General features: G+C 54.4%; 1 protein-coding gene across 3 annotated transcripts in view; it reads left to right on the top strand.

Moving 5' to 3' along the window:
* Positions 1 to 21,720, top strand: part of DNAJC17 (DnaJ heat shock protein family (Hsp40) member C17) — a 125,819-nt gene that overhangs the window by 91,376 nt on the left and 12,723 nt on the right. For all 3 annotated transcript variants that reach the window (XM_055813467.1, XM_055813466.1, XM_055813468.1), the window contains exons 2-3: positions 19,099 to 19,168; positions 20,354 to 20,412. In XM_055813467.1, coding sequence (XP_055669442.1) covers positions 19,099 to 19,168; positions 20,354 to 20,412 — 129 coding nt within the window. The remainder of the gene's footprint in view (positions 1 to 19,098; positions 19,169 to 20,353; positions 20,413 to 21,720) is intronic.

The raw sequence follows: 21,720 nt of genomic DNA, 5'->3' as shown, positions 1-21,720 counted from the left end.
TATCTTGGAGCAGAATCCTAATGGCCTGGGATTGCATGGGCAGAGTCCAGGTGGGCTGGTATTGCTTCGGCAGCATCCACCTAGGCTTGGGTATTTTGGGTCAGAATCCTAAGGGCCTGCAGGGGATGACATGGGCAGAGCAGTCCTGGCTGGGCTTGGCTGAGGCAGAGACCATCTGGGCTGGGATTGGCTGGGTCGGCTCCTGAGTGGCCTGGGATGGCTTGGGGCAGGATCCTGATGGCCTGGGATTTCATGGGCAGAATCGTGCCTGGATGGGATTGGCCTGGACGGAATCCAATTATCCTGGCAAAGCTCTAAGGCAGAATCTGGCTGGGCTGGGATTTCGTAGGCAGCATCCACCTAGGCTTGGATATTTTGGAGCGGAATCCTAAAGGCCTGCAGGGGATTACATGGGCAGAATCCAGGCGGGCTGGGATTGGCTGAGCAAGAGTCCAGGTGGGCTGGGATTGGCTGGGTCAGAATCCCAGTGGGCTGATATGGCTGGGGCAGGATCCTAATGCCCTGCAGGGGATTGCATGGGCTGCGTCCATCTGGGCTGGGTTTGGCTGAGGCAGAGTTCCAGGCAAGCTGGGATTGGCTGGGGCACAATGCACTTAGGCCTGGAAGTCTTCAGGGAGAATCCGACTGGGCTGGGATTATTTGGGCAATGTCCATCTGGGCTGGGATTTGCTGTGTGAGAATCCGACTGGGCTGGGATGGCTTGGGGCAGAATCCTGATGGCCTGGGATTTCAGGGCAGAATCGTGCTGGGATGGGATTGGCCTGCGCAGAATCCGATTATCCCTGCAAGGTTTAATGCAGAATCCGACTGGGCTGGGAGTATTTGGGGAAGTGTCCAGCTGTGCTGGGATTTGCTGCGTCAGAATCTGACTGGAGTGGGATGGCGTGGGGCAGAATCGTAATGGCCTGGGATTTCCTGGGCAGAATGCATCTGGGCTGGGATATTTTGGGGCAGAATCCTAAAGGCCTGCAGGGCATTACATGGGCAGAATCCAGGCGGGCTGGGATTGGCTGAGCAAGAGTCCAGGTGGGCTGGGATTGGCTGGGTCAGAATCCCAGTGGGCTGATATGGCTGGGGCAGGATCCTAATGCCCTGCAGGGGATTGCATGGGCTGCGTCCATCTGGGCTGGGCTTGGCTGAGGTAGAGTCCAGGCGGGCTGGGATTGGCTGGGGCACAATGCACTTAGGCCTGGAAGTCTTCAGGGAGAATCCGACTGGGCTGGGATTATTTGGGCAATGTCCATCTGGGCTGGGATTTGCTGTGTGAGAATCCGACTGGGCTGGGATGGCTTGGGGCAGAATCCTGATGGCCTGGGATTTCATGGGCAGAATCTTGCCTGGATGGGATTGGCCTGGACGGAATCCAATTATCCTGGCAAAGCTCTAAGGGAGAATCTGGCTGGGCTGGGATTTCGTAGGCAGCATCCACCTAGGCTTGGATATTTTGGAGCGGAATCCTAAAGGCCTGCAGGGGATTACATGGGCAGAGTCTGTCCTGGCTGGGATTGGCTGAGCAAGAGTCCATCCTGGCTGGGATTTTCTGGGATAGAATCCCAGGAGGCTGATATGGCTGGGGCAGGATCCTAATGCCCTGCAGGGGATTGCATGGGCTGCGTCCATCTGGGTTGGGCTTGGCTGAGGCAGAGTTCCAGGCGGGCTGGGATTGGCTGGGGCACAATGCATTTAGGCCTGGAAGTCTTCAGGGAGAATCCGACTGGGCTGGGATTATTTGGGCAATGTCCATCTGGGCTGGGATTTGCTGTGTCAGAATCCGCCTGGGCTGGGATGGCTTGGGGCAGAATCCTGATGGCCTGGGATTTCAGGGCAGAATCGTGCTGGGATGGGATTGGCCTGGGCAGCATCCATCTGGGCTGGGATTTGCTGTGGCATAATGCGACTGGGCTGGGATGGCTTAGGGCAGAATCGTGCTGGGATGGGATTAGCCTGGGCAGAATCCGAATATCCCTGGAAGGCTTAAGGCAGAATCCCACTGTGCTGGGATTAAAAGGTCTGCATCCATCTGTGCTGGGATTGGTTTCGGCAGAATCCCAGTGAGCTGAGATGACTTGGGGCAGAATTTTAATGGCAGGGGATTATATGGGTAGAGTCCAGGTGGGCTGGAAATGTTTGGCAGAATCCAACTAGTCTGGGATATCTTGGAGCAGAATCCTAATGGCCTGGGATTGCATGGGCAGAGTCCAGGTGGGCTGGTATTGCTTCGGCAGCATCCACCTAGGCTTGGGTATTTTGGGTCAGAATCCTAAGGGCCTGCAGGGGATGACATGGGCAGAGCAGTCCTGGCTGGGCTTGGCTGAGGCAGAGACCATCTGGGCTGGGATTGGCTGGGTCGGCTCCTGAGTGGCCTGGGATGGCTTGGGGCAGGATCCTGATGGCCTGGGATTTCATGGGCAGAATCGTGCCTGGATGGGATTGGCCTGGACGGAATCCAATTATCCTGGCAAAGCTCTAAGGCAGAATCTGGCTGGGCTGGGATTTCATAGGCAGCATCCACGTAGGCTTGGATATTTTGGAGCGGAATCCTAAAGGCCTGCAGGGGATTACATGGGCAGAATCCAGGCGGGCTGGGATTGGCTGAGCAAGAGTCCAGGTGGGCTGGGATTGGCTGGGTCAGAATCCCAGTGGGCTGATCTGGCTGGGGCAGGATCCTAATGCCCTGCAGGGGATTGCATGGGCTGCGTCCATCTGGGCTGGGCTTGGCTGAGGCAGAGTCCAGGCGGGCTGGGATTGGCTGGGGCACAATGCACTTAGGCCTGGAAGTCTTCAGGGAGAATCCGACTGGGCTGGGATTATTTGGGCAATGTCCATCTGGGCTGGGATTTGCTGTGTGAGAATCCGACTGGGCTGGGATTGCTTGTGGCAGAATCCTAATGGCTTGAGATTTCAGGGCAGAATCCACCTGGTCTTGGATTACTTGGGAAGCGGCCATCTGGGCCGGGATTTGCTGTGGCATAATGCGCCTGAGCTGGGATGGCTTGGGGCAGAATCCTGATGGCCTGGGATTTCAGGGCAGAATCGTGCTGGGATGGGATTGGCCTGGGCAGAATCCGATTATCCCTGCAAGGTTTAATGCAGAATCCGACTGGGCTGGGAGTATTTGGGGAAGTGTCCAGCTGTGCTGGGATTTGCTGCGTCAGAATCTGACTGGAGTGGGATGGCGTGGGGCAGAATCGTAATGGCCTGGGATTTCCTGGGCAGAATGCATCTGGGCTGGGCTATTTTGGGGCAGAATCCTAAAGGCCTGCAGGGCATTACATGGGCAGAATCCAGGCGGGCTGGGATTGGCTGAGCAAGAGTCCAGGTGGGCTGGGATTGGCTGGGTCAGAATCCCAGTGGGCTGATATGGCTGGGGCAGGATCCTAATGCCCTGCAGGGGATTGCATGGGCTGCGTCCATCTGGGCTGGGCTTGGCTGAGGCAGAGTCCAGGCGGGCTGGGATTGGCTGGGGCACAATGCACTTTAGGCCTGGAAGTCTTCAGGGAGAATCCGACTGGGCTGGGATTATTTGGGCAATGTCCATCTGGGCTGGGATTTGCTGTGTGAGAATCCGACTGGGCTGGGATGGCTTGGGGCAGAATCCTGATGGCCTGGGATTTCATGGGCAGAATCTTGCCTGGATGGGATTGGCCTGGACGGAATCCAATTATCCTGGCAAAGCTCTAAGGGAGAATCTGGCTGGGCTGGGATTTCGTAGGCAGCATCCACCTAGGCTTGGATATTTTGGAGCGGAATCCTAAAGGCCTGCAGGGGATTACATGGGCAGAGTCTGTCCTGGCTGGGATTGGCTGAGCAAGAGTCCATCCTGGCTGGGATTTTCTGGGATAGAATCCCAGGAGGCTGATATGGCTGGGGCAGGATCCTAATGCCCTGCAGGGGATTGCATGGGCTGCGTCCATCTGGGTTGGGCTTGGCTGAGGCAGAGTTCCAGGCGGGCTGGGATTGGCTGGGGCACAATGCACTTAGGCCTGGAAGTCTTCAGGGAGAATCCGACTGGGCTGGGATTATTTGGGCAATGTCCATCTGGGCTGGGATTTGCTGTGTCAGAATCCGCCTGGGCTGGGATGGCTTGGGGCAGAATCCTGATGGCCTGGGATTTCAGGGCAGAATCGTGCTGGGATGGGATTGGCCTGGGCAGCATCCATCTGGGCTGGGATTTGCTGTGGCATAATGCGACTGGGCTGGGATGGCTTAGGGCAGAATCGTGCTGGGATGGGATTAGCCTGGGCAGAATCCGAATATCCCTGCAAGGCTTAAGGCAGAATCCCACTGTGCTGGGATTAAAAGGTCTGCATCCATCTGTGCTGGGATTGGTTTCGGCAGAATCCCAGTGAGCTGAGATGACTTGGGGCAGAATTTTAATGGCAGGGGATTATATGGGTAGAGTCCAGGTGGGCTGGAAATGTTTGGCAGAATCCAACTAGTCTGGGATATCTTGGAGCAGAATCCTAATGGCCTGGGATTGCATGGGCAGAGTCCAGGTGGGCTGGTATTGCTTCGGCAGCATCCACCTAGGCTTGGGTATTTTGGGTCAGAATCCTAAGGGCAAGCAGGGGATGACATGGGCAGAGCATTCCTGGCTGGGCTTGGCTGAGGCAGAGACCATCTGGGCTGGGATTGGCTGGGTCGGCTCCTGAGTGGCCTGGGATGGCTTGGGGCAGGATCCTGATGGCCTGGGATTTCATGGGCAGAATCGTGCCTGGATGGGATTGGCCTGGACGGAATCCAATTATCCTGGCAAAGCTCTAAGGCAGAATCTGGCTGGGCTGGGATTTCATAGGCAGCATCCACGTAGGCTTGGATATTTTGGAGCGGAATCCTAAAGGCCTGCAGGGGATTACATGGGCAGAATCCAGGCGGGCTGGGATTGGCTGAGCAAGAGTCCAGGTGGGCTGGGATTGGCTGGGTCAGAATCCCAGTGGGCTGATATGGCTGGGGCAGGATCCTAATGCCCTGCAGGGGATTGCATGGGCTGCGTCCATCTGGGCTGGGCTTGGCTGAGGCAGAGTCCAGGCGGGCTGGGATTGGCTGGGGCACAATGCACTTAGGCCTGGAAGTCTTCAGGGAGAATCCGACTGGGCTGGGATTATTTGGGCAATGTCCATCTGGGCTGGGATTTGCTGTGTGAGAATCCGACTGGGCTGGGATGGCTTGGGGCAGAATCCTGATGGCCTGGGATTTCATGGGCAGAATCTTGCCTGGATGGGATTGGCCTGGACGGAATCCAATTATCCTGGCAAAGCTCTAAGGGAGAATCTGGCTGGGCTGGGATTTCGTAGGCAGCATCCACCTAGGCTTGGATATTTTGGAGCGGAATCCTAAAGGCCTGCAGGGGATTACATGGGCAGAATCCAGGCGGGCTGGGATTGGCTGAGCAAGAGTTCAGGTGGGCTGGGATTGGCTGGGTCAGAATCCCAGTGGGCTGATATGGCTGGGGCAGGATCCTAATGCCCTGCAGGGGATTGCATGGGCTGCGTCCATCTGGGCTGGGCTTGGCTGAGGCAGAGTCCAGGCGGGCTGGGATTGGCTGGGGCACAATGCACTTAGGCCTGGAAGTCTTCAGGGAGAATCCGACTGGGCTGGGATTATTTGGGCAATGTCCATCTGGGCTGGGATTTGCTGTGTCAGAATCCGACTGGGCTGGGATTGCTTGTGGCAGAATCCTAATGGCTTGAGATTTCAGGGCAGAATCCATCTGGTCTTGGATTACTTGGGAAGCGTCCATCTGGGCCGGGATTTGCTGTGGCATAATGCGCCTGAGCTGGGATGGCTTGGGGCAGAATCCTGATGGCCTGGGATTTCAGGGCAGAATCGTGCTGGGATGGGATTGGCCTGGGCAGAATCCGATTATCCCTGCAAGGTTTAATGCAGAATCCGACTGGGCTGGGAGTATTTGGGGAAGTGTCCAGCTGTGCTGGGATTTGCTGCGTCAGAATCTGACTGGAGTGGGATGGCGTGGGGCAGAATCGTAATGGCCTGGGATTTCCTGGGCAGAATGCATCTGGGCTGGGATATTTTGGGGCAGAATCCTAAAGGCCTGCAGGGGATTACATGGGCAGAATCCAGGCGGGCTGGGATTGGCTGAGCAAGAGTCCAGGTGGGCTGGGATTGGCTGGGTCAGAATCCCAGTGGGCTGATCTGGCTGGGGCAGGATCCTAATGCCCTGCAGGGGATTGCATGGGCTGCGTCCATCTGGGCTGGGCTTGGCTGAGGCAGAGTCCAGGCGGGCTGGGATTGGCTGGGGCACAATGCACTTAGGCCTGGAAGTCTTCAGGGAGAATCCGACTGGGCTGGGATTATTTGGGCAATGTCCATCTGGGCTGGCATTTGCTGTGTCAGAATCCGACTGGGCTGGGATGGCTTGGGGCAGAATCCTGATGGCCTGGGATTTCAGGGCAGAATCGTGCTGGGATGGGATTGGCCTGGGCAGCATCCATCTGGGCTGGGATTTGCTGTGGCATAATGCGACTGGGCTGGGATGGCTTAGGGCAGAATCGTGCTGGGATGGGATTAGCCTGGGCAGAATCCGAATATCCCTGCAAGGCTTAAGGCAGAATCCCACTGTGCTGGGATTAAAAGGTCTGCATCCATCTGTGCTGGGATTGGTTTCGGCAGAATCCCAGTGAGCTGAGATGACTTGGGGCAGAATTTTAATGGCAGGGGATTATATGGGTAGAGTCCAGGTGGGCTGGAAATGTTTGGCAGAATCCAGCTAGTCTGGGATATCTTGGAGCAGAATCCTAATGGCCTGGGATTGCATGGGCAGAGTCCAGGTGGGCTGGTATTGCTTTGGCAGCATCCACCTAGGCTTGGGTATTTTGGGTCAGAATCCTAAAGGCCTGCAGGGGATGACATGGGCAGAGCAGTCCTGGCTGGGCTTGGCTGAGGCAGAGACCATCTGGGCTGGGATTGGCTGGGTCGGCTCCTGAGTGGCCTGGGATGGCTTGGGGCAGGATCCTGATGGCCTGGGATTTCATGGGCAGAATCGTGCCTGGATGGGATTGGCCTGGACGGAATCCAATTATCCTGGCAAAGCTCTAAGGCAGAATCTGGCTGGGCTGGGATTTCATAGGCAGCATCCACCTAGGCTTGGATATTTTGGAGCGGAATCCTAAAGGCCTGCAGGGGATTACATGGGCAGAATCCAGGCGGGCTGGGATTGGCTGAGCAAGAGTCCAGGTGGGCTGGGATTGGCTGGGTCAGAATCCCAGTGGGCTGATATGGCTGGGGCAGGATCCTAATGCCCTGCAGGGGATTGCATGGGCTGCGTCCATCTGGGCTGGGCTTGGCTGAGGCAGAGTCCAGGCGGGCTGGGATTGGCTGGGGCACAATGCACTTAGGCCTGGAAGTCTTCAGGGAGAATCCGACTGGGCTGGGATTATTTGGGCAATGTCCATCTGGGCTGGGATTTGCTGTGTCAGAATCCGACTGGGCTGGGATTGCTTGTGGCAGAATCCTAATGGCTTGAGATTTCAGGGCAGAATCCATCTGGTCTTGGATTACTTGGGAAGCGTCCATCTGGGCCGGGATTTGCTGTGGCATAATGCGCCTGAGCTGGGATGGCTTGGGGCAGAATCCTGATGGCCTGGGATTTCAGGGCAGAATCGTGCTGGGATGGGATTGGCCTGGGCAGAATCCGATTATCCCTGCAAGGTTTAATGCAGAATCCGACTGGGCTGGGAGTATTTGGGGAAGTGTCCAGCTGTGCTGGGATTTGCTGCGTCAGAATCTGACTGGAGTGGGATGGCGTGGGGCAGAATCGTAATGGCCTGGGATTTCCTGGGCAGAATGCATCTGGGCTGGGATATTTTGGGGCAGAATCCTAAAGGCCTGCAGGGGATTACATGGGCAGAATCCAGGCGGGCTGGGATTGGCTGAGCAAGAGTCCAGGTGGGCTGGGATTGGCTGGGTCAGAATCCCAGTGGGCTGATATGGCTGGGGCAGGATCCTAATGCCCTGCAGGGGATTGCATGGGCTGCGTCCATCTGGGCTGGGCTTGGCTGAGGCAGAGTCCAGGCGGGCTGGGATTGGCTGGGGCACAATGCACTTAGGCCTGGAAGTCTTCAGGGAGAATCCGACTGGGCTGGGATTATTTGGGCAATGTCCATCTGGGCTGGGATTTGCTGTGTGAGAATCCGACTGGGCTGGGATGGCTTGGGGCAGAATCCTGATGGCCTGGGATTTCAGGGTAGAATCGTGCTGGGATGGGATTGGCCTGGGCAGCATCCATCTGGGCTGGGATTTGCTGTGGCATAATGCGACTGGGCTGGGATGGCTTAGGGCAGAATCGTGCTGGGATGGGATTAGCCTGGGCAGAATCCGAATATCCCTGCAAGGCTTAAGGCAGAATCCCACTGTGCTGGGATTAAAAGGTCTGCATCCATCTGTGCTGGGATTGGTTTCGGCAGAATCCCAGTGAGCTGAGATGACTTGGGGCAGAATTTTAATGGCAGGGGATTATATGGGTAGAGTCCAGGTGGGCTGGAAATGTTTGGCAGAATCCAGCTAGTCTGGGATATCTTGGAGCAGAATCCTAATGGCCTGGGATTGCATGGGCAGAGTCCAGGTGGGCTGGTATTGCTTCGGCAGCATCCACCTAGGCTTGGGTATTTTGGGTCAGAATCCTAAAGGCCTGCAGGGGATGACATGGGCAGAGCAGTCCTGGCTGGGCTTGGCTGAGGCAGAGACCATCTGGGCTGGGATTGGCTGGGTCGGCTCCTGAGTGGCCTGGGATGGCTTGGGGCAGGATCCTGATGGCCTGGGATTTCATGGGCAGAATCGTGCCTGGATGGGATTGGCCTGGACGGAATCCAATTATCCTGGCAAAGCTCTAAGGCAGAATCTGGCTGGGCTGGGATTTCATAGGCAGCATCCACCTAGGCTTGGATATTTTGGAGCGGAATCCTAAAGGCCTGCAGGGGATTACATGGGCAGAATCCAGGCGGGCTGGGATTGGCTGAGCAAGAGTCCAGGTGGGCTGGGATTGGCTGGGTCAGAATCCCAGTGGGCTGATATGGCTGGGGCAGGATCCTAATGCCCTGCAGGGGATTGCATGGGCTGCGTCCATCTGGGCTGGGCTTGGCTGAGGCAGAGTCCAGGCGGGCTGGGATTGGCTGGGGCACAATGCACTTAGGCCTGGAAGTCTTAAGAGAGAATCCGACTGGGCTGGGATTATTTGGGCAATGTCCATCTGGGCTGGGATTTGCTGTGTCAGAATCCGACTGGGCTGGGATGGCTTTGGGCAGAATCCTAATGGCCTGGGATTTCATGGGCAGAATCGTGCCTGGATGGGATTGGCCTGGACGGAATCCAATTATCCTGGCAAAGCTCTAAGGCAGAATCTGGCTGGGCTGGGATTTCGTAGGCAGCATCCACGTAGGCTTGGATATTTTGGAGCGGAATCCTAAAGGCCTGCAGGGGATTACATGGGCAGAGTCTGTCCTGGCTGGGATTGGCTGAGCAAGAGTCCATCCTGGCTGGGATTTTCTGGGATAGAATCCCAGGAGGCTGATATGGCTGGGGCAGGATCCTAATGCCCTGCAGGGGATTGCATGGGCTGCGTCCATCTGGGCTGGGCTTGGCTGAGGCAGAGTCCAGGCGGGCTGAGTTTGGCTGGGGCACAATGCACTTAGGCCTGGAAGTCTTCAGGGAGAATCCGACTGGGCTGGGATTATTTGGGCAATGTCCATCTGGGCTGGGATTGCTTGTGGCAGAATCCTAATGGCTTGAGATTTCAGGGCAGAATCCATCTGGTCTTGGATTACTTGGGAAGCGTCCATCTGGGCCGGGATTTGCTGTGGCATAATGCGCCTGAGCTGGGATGGCTTGGGGCAGAATCCTGATGGCCTGGGATTTCAGGGCAGAATCGTGCTGGGATGGGATTGGCCTGGGCAGAATCCGATTATCCCTGCAAGGTTTAATGCAGAATCCGACTGGGCTGGGAGTATTTGGGGAAGTGTCCAGCTGTGCTGGGATTTGCTGCGTCAGAATCTGACTGGAGTGGGATGGCGTGGGGCAGAATCGTAATGGCCTGGGATTTCCTGGGCAGAATGCATCTGGGCTGGGATATTTTGGGGCAGAATCCTAAAGGCCTGCAGGGGATTACATGGGCAGAATCCAGGCGGGCTGGGATTGGCTGAGCAAGAGTCCAGGTGGGCTGGGATTGGCTGGGTCAGAATCCCAGTGGGCTGATATGGCTGGGGCAGGATCCTAATGCCCTGCAGGGGATTGCATGGGCTGCGTCCATCTGGGCTGGGCTTGGCTGAGGCAGAGTCCAGGCGGGCTGGGATTGGCTGGGGCACAATGCACTTAGGCCTGGAAGTCTTCAGGGAGAATCCGACTGGGCTGGGATTATTTGGGCAATGTCCATCTGGGCTGGGATTTGCTGTGTGAGAATCCGACTGGGCTGGGATGGCTTGGGGCAGAATCCTGATGGCCTGGGATTTCAGGGTAGAATCGTGCTGGGATGGGATTGGCCTGGGCAGCATCCATCTGGGCTGGGATTTGCTGTGGCATAATGCGACTGGGCTGGGATGGCTTAGGGCAGAATCGTGCTGGGATGGGATTAGCCTGGGCAGAATCCGAATATCCCTGCAAGGCTTAAGGCAGAATCCCACTGTGCTGGGATTAAAAGGTCTGCATCCATCTGTGCTGGGATTGGTTTCGGCAGAATCCCAGTGAGCTGAGATGACTTGGGGCAGAATTTTAATGGCAGGGGATTATATGGGTAGAGTCCAGGTGGGCTGGAAATGTTTGGCAGAATCCAGCTAGTCTGGGATATCTTGGAGCAGAATCCTAATGGCCTGGGATTGCATGGGCAGAGTCCAGGTGGGCTGGTATTGCTTCGGCAGCATCCACCTAGGCTTGGGTATTTTGGGTCAGAATCCTAAAGGCCTGCAGGGGATGACATGGGCAGAGCAGTCCTGGCTGGGCTTGGCTGAGGCAGAGACCATCTGGGCTGGGATTGGCTGGGTCGGCTCCTGAGTGGCCTGGGATGGCTTGGGGCAGGATCCTGATGGCCTGGGATTTCATGGGCAGAATCGTGCCTGGATGGGATTGGCCTGGACGGAATCCAATTATCCTGGCAAAGCTCTAAGGCAGAATCTGGCTGGGCTGGGATTTCATAGGCAGCATCCACCTAGGCTTGGATATTTTGGAGCGGAATCCTAAAGGCCTGCAGGGGATTACATGGGCAGAATCCAGGCGGGCTGGGATTGGCTGAGCAAGAGTCCAGGTGGGCTGGGATTGGCTGGGTCAGAATCCCAGTGGGCTGATATGGCTGGGGCAGGATCCTAATGCCCTGCAGGGGATTGCATGGGCTGCGTCCATCTGGGCTGGGCTTGGCTGAGGCAGAGTCCAGGCGGGCTGGGATTGGCTGGGGCACAATGCACTTAGGCCTGGAAGTCTTAAGAGAGAATCCGACTGGGCTGGGATTATTTGGGCAATGTCCATCTGGGCTGGGATTTGCTGTGTCAGAATCCGACTGGGCTGGGATGGCTTTGGGCAGAATCCTAATGGCCTGGGATTTCATGGGCAGAATCGTGCCTGGATGGGATTGGCCTGGACGGAATCCAATTATCCTGGCAAAGCTCTAAGGCAGAATCTGGCTGGGCTGGGATTTCGTAGGCAGCATCCACGTAGGCTTGGATATTTTGGAGCGGAATCCTAAAGGCCTGCAGGGGATTACATGGGCAGAGTCTGTCCTGGCTGGGATTGGCTGAGCAAGAGTCCATCCTGGCTGGGATTTTCTGGGATAGAATCCCAGGAGGCTGATATGGCTGGGGCAGGATCCTAATGCCCTGCAGGGGATTGCATGGGCTGCGTCCATCTGGGCTGGGCTTGGCTGAGGCAGAGTCCAGGCGGGCTGAGTTTGGCTGGGGCACAATGCACTTAGGCCTGGAAGTCTTCAGGGAGAATCCGACTGGGCTGGGATTATTTGGGCAATGTCCATCTGGGCTGGGATTGCTTGTGGCAGAATCCTAATGGCTTGAGATTTCAGGGCAGAATCCATCTGGTCTTGGATTACTTGGGAAGCGTCCATCTGGGCCGGGATTTGCTGTGGCATAATGCGCCTGAGCTGGGATGGCTTGGGGCAGAATCCTGATGGCCTGGGATTTCAGGGCAGAATCGTGCTGGGATGGGATTGGCCTGGGCAGAATCCGATTATCCCTGCAAGGTTTAATGCAGAATCCGACTGGGCTGGGAGTATTTGGGGAAGTGTCCAGCTGTGCTGGGATTTGCTGCGTCAGAATCTGACTGGAGTGGGATGGCGTGGGGCAGAATCGTAATGGCCTGGGATTTCCTGGGCAGAATGCATCTGGGCTGGGCTATTTTGGGGCAGAATCCTAAAGGCCTGCAGGGCATTACATGGGCAGAATCCAGGCGGGCTGGGATTGGCTGAGCAAGAGTCCAGGTGGGCTGGGATTGGCTGGGTCAGAATCCCAGTGGGCTGATCTGGCTGGGGCAGGATCCTAATGCCCTGCAGGGGATTGCATGGGCTGCGTCCATCTGGGCTGGGCTTGGCTGAGGCAGAGTCCAGGCGGGCTGGGATTGGCTGGGGCACAATGCACTTAGGCCTGGAAGTCTTCAGGGAGAATCCGACTGGGCTGGGATTATTTGGGCAATGTCCATCTGGGCTGGCATTTGCTGTGTCAGAATCCGCCTGGGCTGGGATGGCTTGGGGCAGAATCCTGATGGCCTGGGATTTCAGGGCAGAATCGTGCTGGGATGGGATTGGCCTGGGCAGCATCCATCTGGGCTGGGATTTGCTGTGGCATAATGCGACTGGGCTGGGATGGCTTAGGGCAGAATCGTGCTGGGATGGGATTAGCCTGGGCAGAATCCGAATATCCCTGCAAGGCTTAAGGCAGAATCCCACTGTGCTGGGATTAAAAGGTCTGCATCCATCTGTGCTGGGATTGGTTTCGGCAGAATCCCAGTGAGCTGAGATGACTTGGGGCAGAATTTTAATGGCAGGGGATTATATGGGTAGAGTCCAGGTGGGCTGGAAATGTTTGGCAGAATCCAACTAGTCTGGGATATCTTGGAGCAGAATCCTAATGGCCTGGGATTGCATGGGCAGAGTCCAGGTGGGCTGGTATTGCTTCGGCAGCATCCACCTAGGCTTGGGTATTTTGGGTCAGAATCCTAAGGGCCTGCAGGGGATGACATGGGCAGAGCAGTCCTGGCTGGGCTTGGCTGAGGCAGAGACCATCTGGGCTGGGATTGGCTGGGTCGGCTCCTGAGTGGCCTGGGATGGCTTGGGGCAGGATCCTGATGGCCTGGGATTTCATGGGCAGAATCGTGCCTGGATGGGATTGGCCTGGACGGAATCCAATTATCCTGGCAAAGCTCTAAGGCAGAATCTGGCTGGGCTGGGATTTCGTAGGCAGCATCCACGTAGGCTTGGATATTTTGGAGCGGAATCCTAAAGGCCTGCAGGGGATTACATGGGCAGAATCCAGGCGGGCTGGGATTGGCTGAGCAAGAGTCCAGGTGGGCTGGGATTGGCTGGGTCAGAATCCCAGTGGGCTGATATGGCTGGGGCAGGATCCTAATGCCCTGCAGGGGATTGCATGGGCTGCGTCCATCTGGGCTGGGCTTGGCTGAGGCAGAGTCCAGGCGGGCTGGGATTGGCTGGGGCACAATGCACTTAGGCCTGGAAGTCTTCAGGGAGAATCCGACTGGGCTGGGATTATTTGGGCAATGTCCATCTGGGCTGGGATTTGCTGTGTCAGAATCCGACTGGGCTGGGATTGCTTGTGGCAGAATCCTAATGGCTTGAGATTTCAGGGCAGAATCCATCTGGTCTTGGATTACTTGGGAAGCGTCCATCTGGGCCGGGATTTGCTGTGGCATAATGCGCCTGAGCTGGGATGGCTTGGGGCAGAATCCTGATGGCCTGGGATTTCAGGGCAGAATCGTGCTGGGATGGGATTGGCCTGGGCAGAATCCGATTATCCCTGCAAGGTTTAATGCAGAATCCGACTGGGCTGGGAGTATTTGGGGAAGTGTCCAGCTGTGCTGGGATTTGCTGCGTCAGAATCTGACTGGAGTGGGATGGCGTGGGGCAGAATCGTAATGGCCTGGGATTTCCTGGGCAGAATGCATCTGGGCTGGGATATTTTGGGGCAGAATCCTAAAGGCCTGCAGGGGATTACATGGGCAGAATCCAGGCGGGCTGGGATTGGCTGAGCAAGAGTCCAGGTGGGCTGGGATTGGCTGGGTCAGAATCCCAGTGGGCTGATATGGCTGGGGCAGGATCCTAATGCCCTGCAGGGGATTGCATGGGCTGCGTCCATCTGGGCTGGGCTTGGCTGAGGCAGAGTCCAGGCGGGCTGGGATTGGCTGGGGCACAATGCACTTAGGCCTGGAAGTCTTCAGGGAGAATCCGACTGGGCTGGGATTATTTGGGCAATGTCCATCTGGGCTGGGATTTGCTGTGTGAGAATCCGACTGGGCTGGGATGGCTTGGGGCAGAATCCTGATGGCCTGGGATTTCAGGGTAGAATCGTGCTGGGATGGGATTGGCCTGGGCAGCATCCATCTGGGCTGGGATTTGCTGTGGCATAATGCGACTGGGCTGGGATGGCTTAGGGCAGAATCGTGCTGGGATGGGATTAGCCTGGGCAGAATCCGAATATCCCTGCAAGGCTTAAGGCAGAATCCCACTGTGCTGGGATTAAAAGGTCTGCATCCATCTGTGCTGGGATTGGTTTCGGCAGAATCCCAGTGAGCTGAGATGACTTGGGGCAGAATTTTAATGGCAGGGGATTATATGGGTAGAGTCCAGGTGGGCTGGAAATGTTTGGCAGAATCCAGCTAGTCTGGGATATCTTGGAGCAGAATCCTAATGGCCTGGGATTGCATGGGCAGAGTCCAGGTGGGCTGGTATTGCTTCGGCAGCATCCACCTAGGCTTGGGTATTTTGGGTCAGAATCCTAAAGGCCTGCAGGGGATGACATGGGCAGAGCAGTCCTGGCTGGGCTTGGCTGAGGCAGAGACCATCTGGGCTGGGATTGGCTGGGTCGGCTCCTGAGTGGCCTGGGATGGCTTGGGGCAGGATCCTGATGGCCTGGGATTTCATGGGCAGAATCGTGCCTGGATGGGATTGGCCTGGACGGAATCCAATTATCCTGGCAAAGCTCTAAGGCAGAATCTGGCTGGGCTGGGATTTCATAGGCAGCATCCACCTAGGCTTGGATATTTTGGAGCGGAATCCTAAAGGCCTGCAGGGGATTACATGGGCAGAATCCAGGCGGGCTGGGATTGGCTGAGCAAGAGTCCAGGTGGGCTGGGATTGGCTGGGTCAGAATCCCAGTGGGCTGATATGGCTGGGGCAGGATCCTAATGCCCTGCAGGGGATTGCATGGGCTGCGTCCATCTGGGCTGGGCTTGGCTGAGGCAGAGTCCAGGCGGGCTGGGATTGGCTGGGGCACAATGCACTTAGGCCTGGAAGTCTTAAGAGAGAATCCGACTGGGCTGGGATTATTTGGGCAATGTCCATCTGGGCTGGGATTTGCTGTGTCAGAATCCGACTGGGCTGGGATGGCTTTGGGCAGAATCCTAATGGCCTGGGATTTCATGGGCAGAATCGTGCCTGGATGGGATTGGCCTGGACGGAATCCAATTATCCTGGCAAAGCTCTAAGGCAGAATCTGGCTGGGCTGGGATTTCGTAGGCAGCATCCACGTAGGCTTGGATATTTTGGAGCGGAATCCTAAAGGCCTGCAGGGGATTACATGGGCAGAGTCTGTCCTGGCTGGGATTGGCTGAGCAAGAGTCCATCCTGGCTGGGATTTTCTGGGATAGAATCCCAGGAGGCTGATATGGCTGGGGCAGGATCCTAATGCCCTGCAGGGGATTGCATGGGCTGCGTCCATCTGGGCTGGGCTTGGCTGAGGCAGAGTCCAGGCGGGCTGAGTTTGGCTGGGGCACAATGCACTTAGGCCTGGAAGTCTTCAGGGAGAATCCGACTGGGCTGGGATTATTTGGGCAATGTCCATCTGGGCTGGGATTGCTTGTGGCAGAATCCTAATGGCTTGAGATTTCAGGGCAGAATCCATCTGGTCTTGGATTACTTGGGAAGCGTCCATCTGGGCCGGGATTTGCTGTGGCATAATGCGCCTGAGCTGGGATGGCTTGGGGCAGAATCCTGATGGCCTGGGATTTCAGGGCAGAATCGTGCTGGGATGGGATTGGCCTGGGCAGAATCCGATTATCCCTGCAAGGTTTAATGCAGAATCCGACTGGGCTGGGAGTATTTGGGGAAGTGTCCAGCTGTGCTGGGATTTGCTGCGTCAGAATCTGACTGGAGTGGGATGGCGTGGGGCAGAATCGTAATGGCCTGGGATTTCCTGGGCAGAATGCATCTGGGCTGGGCTATTTTGGGGCAGAATCCTAAAGGCCTGCAGGGCATTACATGGGCAGAATCCAGGCGGGCTGGGATTGGCTGAGCAAGAGTCCAGGTGGGCTGGGATTGGCTGGGTCAGAATCCCAGTGGGCTGATATGGCTGGGGCAGGATCCTAATGCCCTGCAGGGGATTGCATGGGCTGCGTCCATCTGGGCTGGGCTTGGCTGAGGCAGAGTCCAGGCGGGCTGGGATTGGCTGGGGCACAATGCACTTAGGCCTGGAAGTCTTCAGGGAGAATCCGACTGGGCTGGGATTATTTGGGCAATGTCCATCTGGGCTGGCATTTGCTGTGTCAGAATCCGCCTGGGCTGGGATGGCTTGGGGCAGAATCCTGATGGCCTGGGATTTCAGGGCAGAATCGTGCTGGGATGGGATTGGCCTGGGCAGCATCCATCTGGGCTGGGATTTGCTGTGGCATAATGCGACTGGGCTGGGATGGCTTAGGGCAGAATCGTGCTGGGATGGGATTAGCCTGGGCAGAATCCGAATATCCCTGCAAGGCTTAAGGCAGAATCCCACTGTGCTGGGATTAAAAGGTCTGCATCCATCTGTGCTGGGATTGGTTTCGGCAGAATCCCAGTGAGCTGAGATGACTTGGGGCAGAATTTTAATGGCAGGGGATTATATGGGTAGAGTCCAGGTGGGCTGGAAATGTTTGGCAGAATCCAACTAGTCTGGGATATCTTGGAGCAGAATCCTAATGGCCTGGGATTGCATGGGCAGAGTCCAGGTGGGCTGGTATTGCTTCGGCAGCATCCACCTAGGCTTGGGTATTTTGGGTCAGAATCCTAAGGGCCTGCAGGGGATGACATGGGCAGAGCAGTCCTGGCTGGGCTTGGCTGAGGCAGAGACCATCTGGGCTGGGATTGGCTGGGTCGGCTCCTGAGTGGCCTGGGATGGCTTGGGGCAGGATCCTGATGGCCTGGGATTTCATGGGCAGAATCGTGCCTGGATGGGATTGGCCTGGACGGAATCCAATTATCCTGGCAAAGCTCTAAGGCAGAATCTGGCTGGGCTGGGATTTCGTAGGCAGCATCCACGTAGGCTTGGATATTTTGGAGCGGAATCCTAAAGGCCTGCAGGGGATTACATGGGCAGAGTCTGTCCTGGCTGGGATTGGCTGAGCAAGAGTCCATCCTGGCTGGGATTTTCTGGGATAGAATCCCAGGAGGCTGATATGGCTGGGGCAGGATCCTAATGCCCTGCAGGGGATTGCATGGGCTGCGTCCATCTGGGTTGGGTTTGGCTGAGGCAGAGTTCCAGGCGGGCTGGGATTGGCTGGGGCACAATGCACTTAGGCCTGGAAGTCTTCAGGGAGAATCCGACTGGGCTGGGATTATTTGGGCAATGTCCATCTGGGCTGGGATTTGCTGTGTGAGAATCCGACTGGGCTGGGATTGCTTGTGGCAGAATCCTAATGGCTTGAGATTTCAGGGCAGAATCCACCTGGTCTTGGATTACTTGTGAAGCGTCCATCTGGGCCGGGATTTGCTGTGGCATAATGCGCCTGAGCTGGGATGGCTTGGGGCAGAATCCTGATGGCCTGGGATTTCAGGGCAGAATCGTGCTGGGATGGGATTGGCCTGGGCAGAATCCGATTATCCCTGCAAGGTTTAATGCAGAATCCGACTGGGCTGGGAGTATTTGGGGAAGTGTCCAGCTGTGCTGGGATTTGCTGCGTCAGAATCTGACTGGAGTGGGATGGCGTGGGGCAGAATCGTAATGGCCTGGGATTTCCTGGGCAGAATGCATCTGGGCTGGGATATTTTGGGGCAGAATCCTAAAGGCCTGCAGGGGATTACATGGGCAGAATCCAGGCGGGCTGGGATTGGCTGAGCAAGAGTCCAGGTGGGCTGGGATTGGCTGGGTCAGAATCCCAGTGGGCTGATATGGCTGGGGCAGGATCCTAATGCCCTGCAGGGGATTGCATGGGCTGCGTCCATCTGGGCTGGGCTTGGCTGAGGCAGAGTCCAGGCGGGCTGGGATTGGCTGGGGCACAATGCACTTAGGCCTGGAAGTCTTCAGGGAGAATCCGACTGGGCTGGGATTATTTGGGCAGTGTCCATCTGGGCTGTGATTTTCTGTGTCATGATCTTACTGGGTGGGGATGGCTTTGGGCAGAATCCTAATGGCTTGAGATTTCAGGGCAGAATCTATCTGGTCTTGGATTTCTTGTGAAGCGTCCATCTGGGCTGTGATTTTCTGTGGCATAATGCGCCTGAGCTGGGATGGCTTGGGGCAAAATCCTGATGGCCTGGGATTTCATGGGCAGATTCATGCTGTGATTGCATTGGCCTGGGCAGAATCCGATTATCCCTGCAAGGTTTAATGCAGAATCCGACTGGGCTGGGATTATTTTGGGGAAGTGTCCAGCTGTGCTGGGATTTGCTGCGCCAGAATCTGACTGGAGTGGGATGGCTTGGGGCAGAATCGTAATGGCCTTGGGGACATGTTGTCATGCATATGCATTCTGGTTCAACTGCAGCCTTCTAATTGTGATAGGGAGGTGTGTTTTAAGTTAACAAAACCTATAACAAAAGAAGCTCTCTCAACAGTAATTTTTTGTCTCTGCAGTTTTGACTGGTTTGGTTTTTCCTCAGTACAGACCAAAGATTTACCATCCAATAAATCTCTGTTCTTGGTCTTGCAGGTTAAGAAAGCCTACCGGCAGAAGGCACTGACTTGTCACCCAGACAAGAACCCGGATAATCCCAGAGCAGGTAATATGGGACTGTGCACACACAAATGACTCTTCATTTTTATTTTCACATGTACAGACCCCTTGAAGTGGCTGTGCTTATACTTCAAAGCTGTCTTTGCATGTGGTTTAGGGTAAGCCCTCATATACGTCATGTGAAATATAGATATGCAGACTAAGGGGTATTTTCATCACTATTAGAAAGCTCTGTTTTTTAAAGCTGAATGCATACGTGTTTGTTTTAGAAACATCAGTGTTAATCAGATCTGAAATTATATTTGTACCTCTCAGAATCTTCCCTCGTGGTACTTGAATCCCAGACCTTTGGCCATGCTGTCACTAGCATTTACTGGCTTATCACTATTTTCATTCATACCTCTCACAGTAAAAACTTCAATAGAAAGCTTATAAATCATACCATTTATGGTCAGCGGCCTTTTTTGTTTGTTAGAGACAGTGCCCTGACTCTGTGGAACTGCATATACGTAGACTGTTAGCAAGGTCTAGCTTCTGCAGCTACTCCGCTTTTAAGTTTTATAGCTACAGGTAGCAGTGAACAGCAGTAGTAACTAAAAGGATGCTGTTCTTCAGGACACCTCAAGATATTTCTGTATCTTGCATTTTCCAGTTTGATGGGCTTCAGTCCTATAGATTGAAAATTTATAACTAGTAGAAAGAAAAAGTTTCCATCAGGGGAAAAAAAAGTCAGCAGTGAGAGGAAAGCTGGGGGCTTTGATATCTGCAGACAGCTGGGAAGTGTTTTGAAGTGTATTCGGAGGCCTCTGGCTTATCTGTGTAACCTTCCCAGAAGAGGGTCAGCGATACTGATGTAAAATGCAAAGTGTGAATCTGGGGCTGATAAGCTATTGGTATGAAAGGGAGAAATTATAACTGTGCTTCAGGCTGACTGCAGGTTGAGTAGTACGTTTCTGTAGATGGGTTCTGTTAAATTCATGTTTTCAAGATTTCTGTTAAAATGAAATGGTCCCAGTCTTTGTTTCTTAATTTACACTGAAGTTTATGTAACAATGTTGCCCTTCGAGTTGAGGTGGTCCTGGCTGTAGGTTGGCTTACAAATGCTTTGGAAAGATTATTCTTCTTTCTGATGTTCTGCAGGTCTCTTCCATAAGGGATTGTGTTTCCTGGTTCATCTCCAGGCCACTAGCATGGTTTCCTGCATCTTACCCTTTTTTCTTCTAATTCCCAGCGGAAGTCTTCCACCAGCTGTCTCAGGCCTTAGCTGTGCTAACAGATGCAGCAGCAAGGGTAAGGATGCCCACCCCTTGATGATGTTGAGATTGTGTGGTGTTACTCTCTGCAAGAGTGCTGGAGAAGCATTGGAAACTATCTTCTCCAATTGTGACTTCATGAATGCAAGTCTCAACTGTTACTCCCTTTAATTCTCCATGAGATCAAATAGTAGGTGCCAGACAGGAACTTGGGCAAATGTTCTTTTTTTGATTTGATGTGCTGGGAGTAGCTCTGTCCATTTGCTGCAAGGGTGAGATACTGTCTTTAGTAACATGGTAGACTGGGCCATATCCCACCACTGATTCAGGGATGCATTAAATTCCCATGACAGCAGTGCATTTGCAGTTCTCTTGAAGTCAAGGTCTGAGAAATAAATAATATCAAGATGTGATTGCTAAGACTGAAAGCCTTTCTTTCAATGGGGCACAAGAGACTTGTAAACAGAAAAGCTGAATCATAGTCATGATCTCTGTCCTTTTGCTGCGAGAGATTTGCAGGCTGCCAGATGTATCTTGGATGCTTTAACTCACTGTGAGGAAGTGGTTGAGTGCCTGCTGCTCAAGACCTGAAAATAATCAGGACATGTGAAGGGAAAGAATAAAAACAAAATAAAAATAATTAAGTAACTCTGTCCAGATAAACTCAGGAGAGAAGGCGTATTAAAATTTCAGATTATAAGATTTAAAAACATGAAATAACTCTCCTCATTTCAAACACCGGCAAAGCTTGTAATTTCCCCTCCAAGGGGCAATTAAGCTTTTGGCATCCAAGAACCTTTTTGGCTTCTAGATTTTAAAAAGGTAAAAGTGTTTAGCAAACCCTTCCCATGCAGGAAGGAAAAATAGCAGCTTTTCTAGTTCATAAAACAAGAGCAGTGCTTTCCTGTACAACTATTCTGCAAGTAATATTTGAGCATTTGTGCCGGTCTATGCTTGACCTAATACAGAAAGGTTCTGTGTAGGTTGATGAACAGATTATCAACTGGTTTAAACAGGTGCCAGTGAAATTGCCAGTTTATCCCAGTTCTTAAGTCTCTATAATGCTAAACAAATGTTGATGTGTGGTTGCTGCTGAAGAGTTCTGACGCTCTTTGACCTAATGCATTCATGTGAGTCAAATATATGTCTTGTGAATAAATCTTTCATATAAAATAGACTCTTTGATTTTAAAACTTTGCTCCAAACCAAACCTGATCTGTTACCGGTGCCCCTAAAGCTACTTTTGACATCTTCAGGAAACCAGAATATTCTTCCCACCTCTGCGGATTGGGTAGGTTTTCTCCCCAGTCCACTTTGCAGTTATTCCTGAACTTCCTCACCCTTT

Source organism: Falco peregrinus, chromosome 9 (assembly GCF_023634155.1).
Source record: "Falco peregrinus isolate bFalPer1 chromosome 9, bFalPer1.pri, whole genome shotgun sequence".
In the NCBI taxonomy this organism is placed as follows: Eukaryota; Metazoa; Chordata; class Aves; order Falconiformes; family Falconidae; genus Falco; species Falco peregrinus.
Note: the sequence above shows the minus strand (reverse complement) of the source record. Positions and strands in the feature narration are given on the sequence as shown.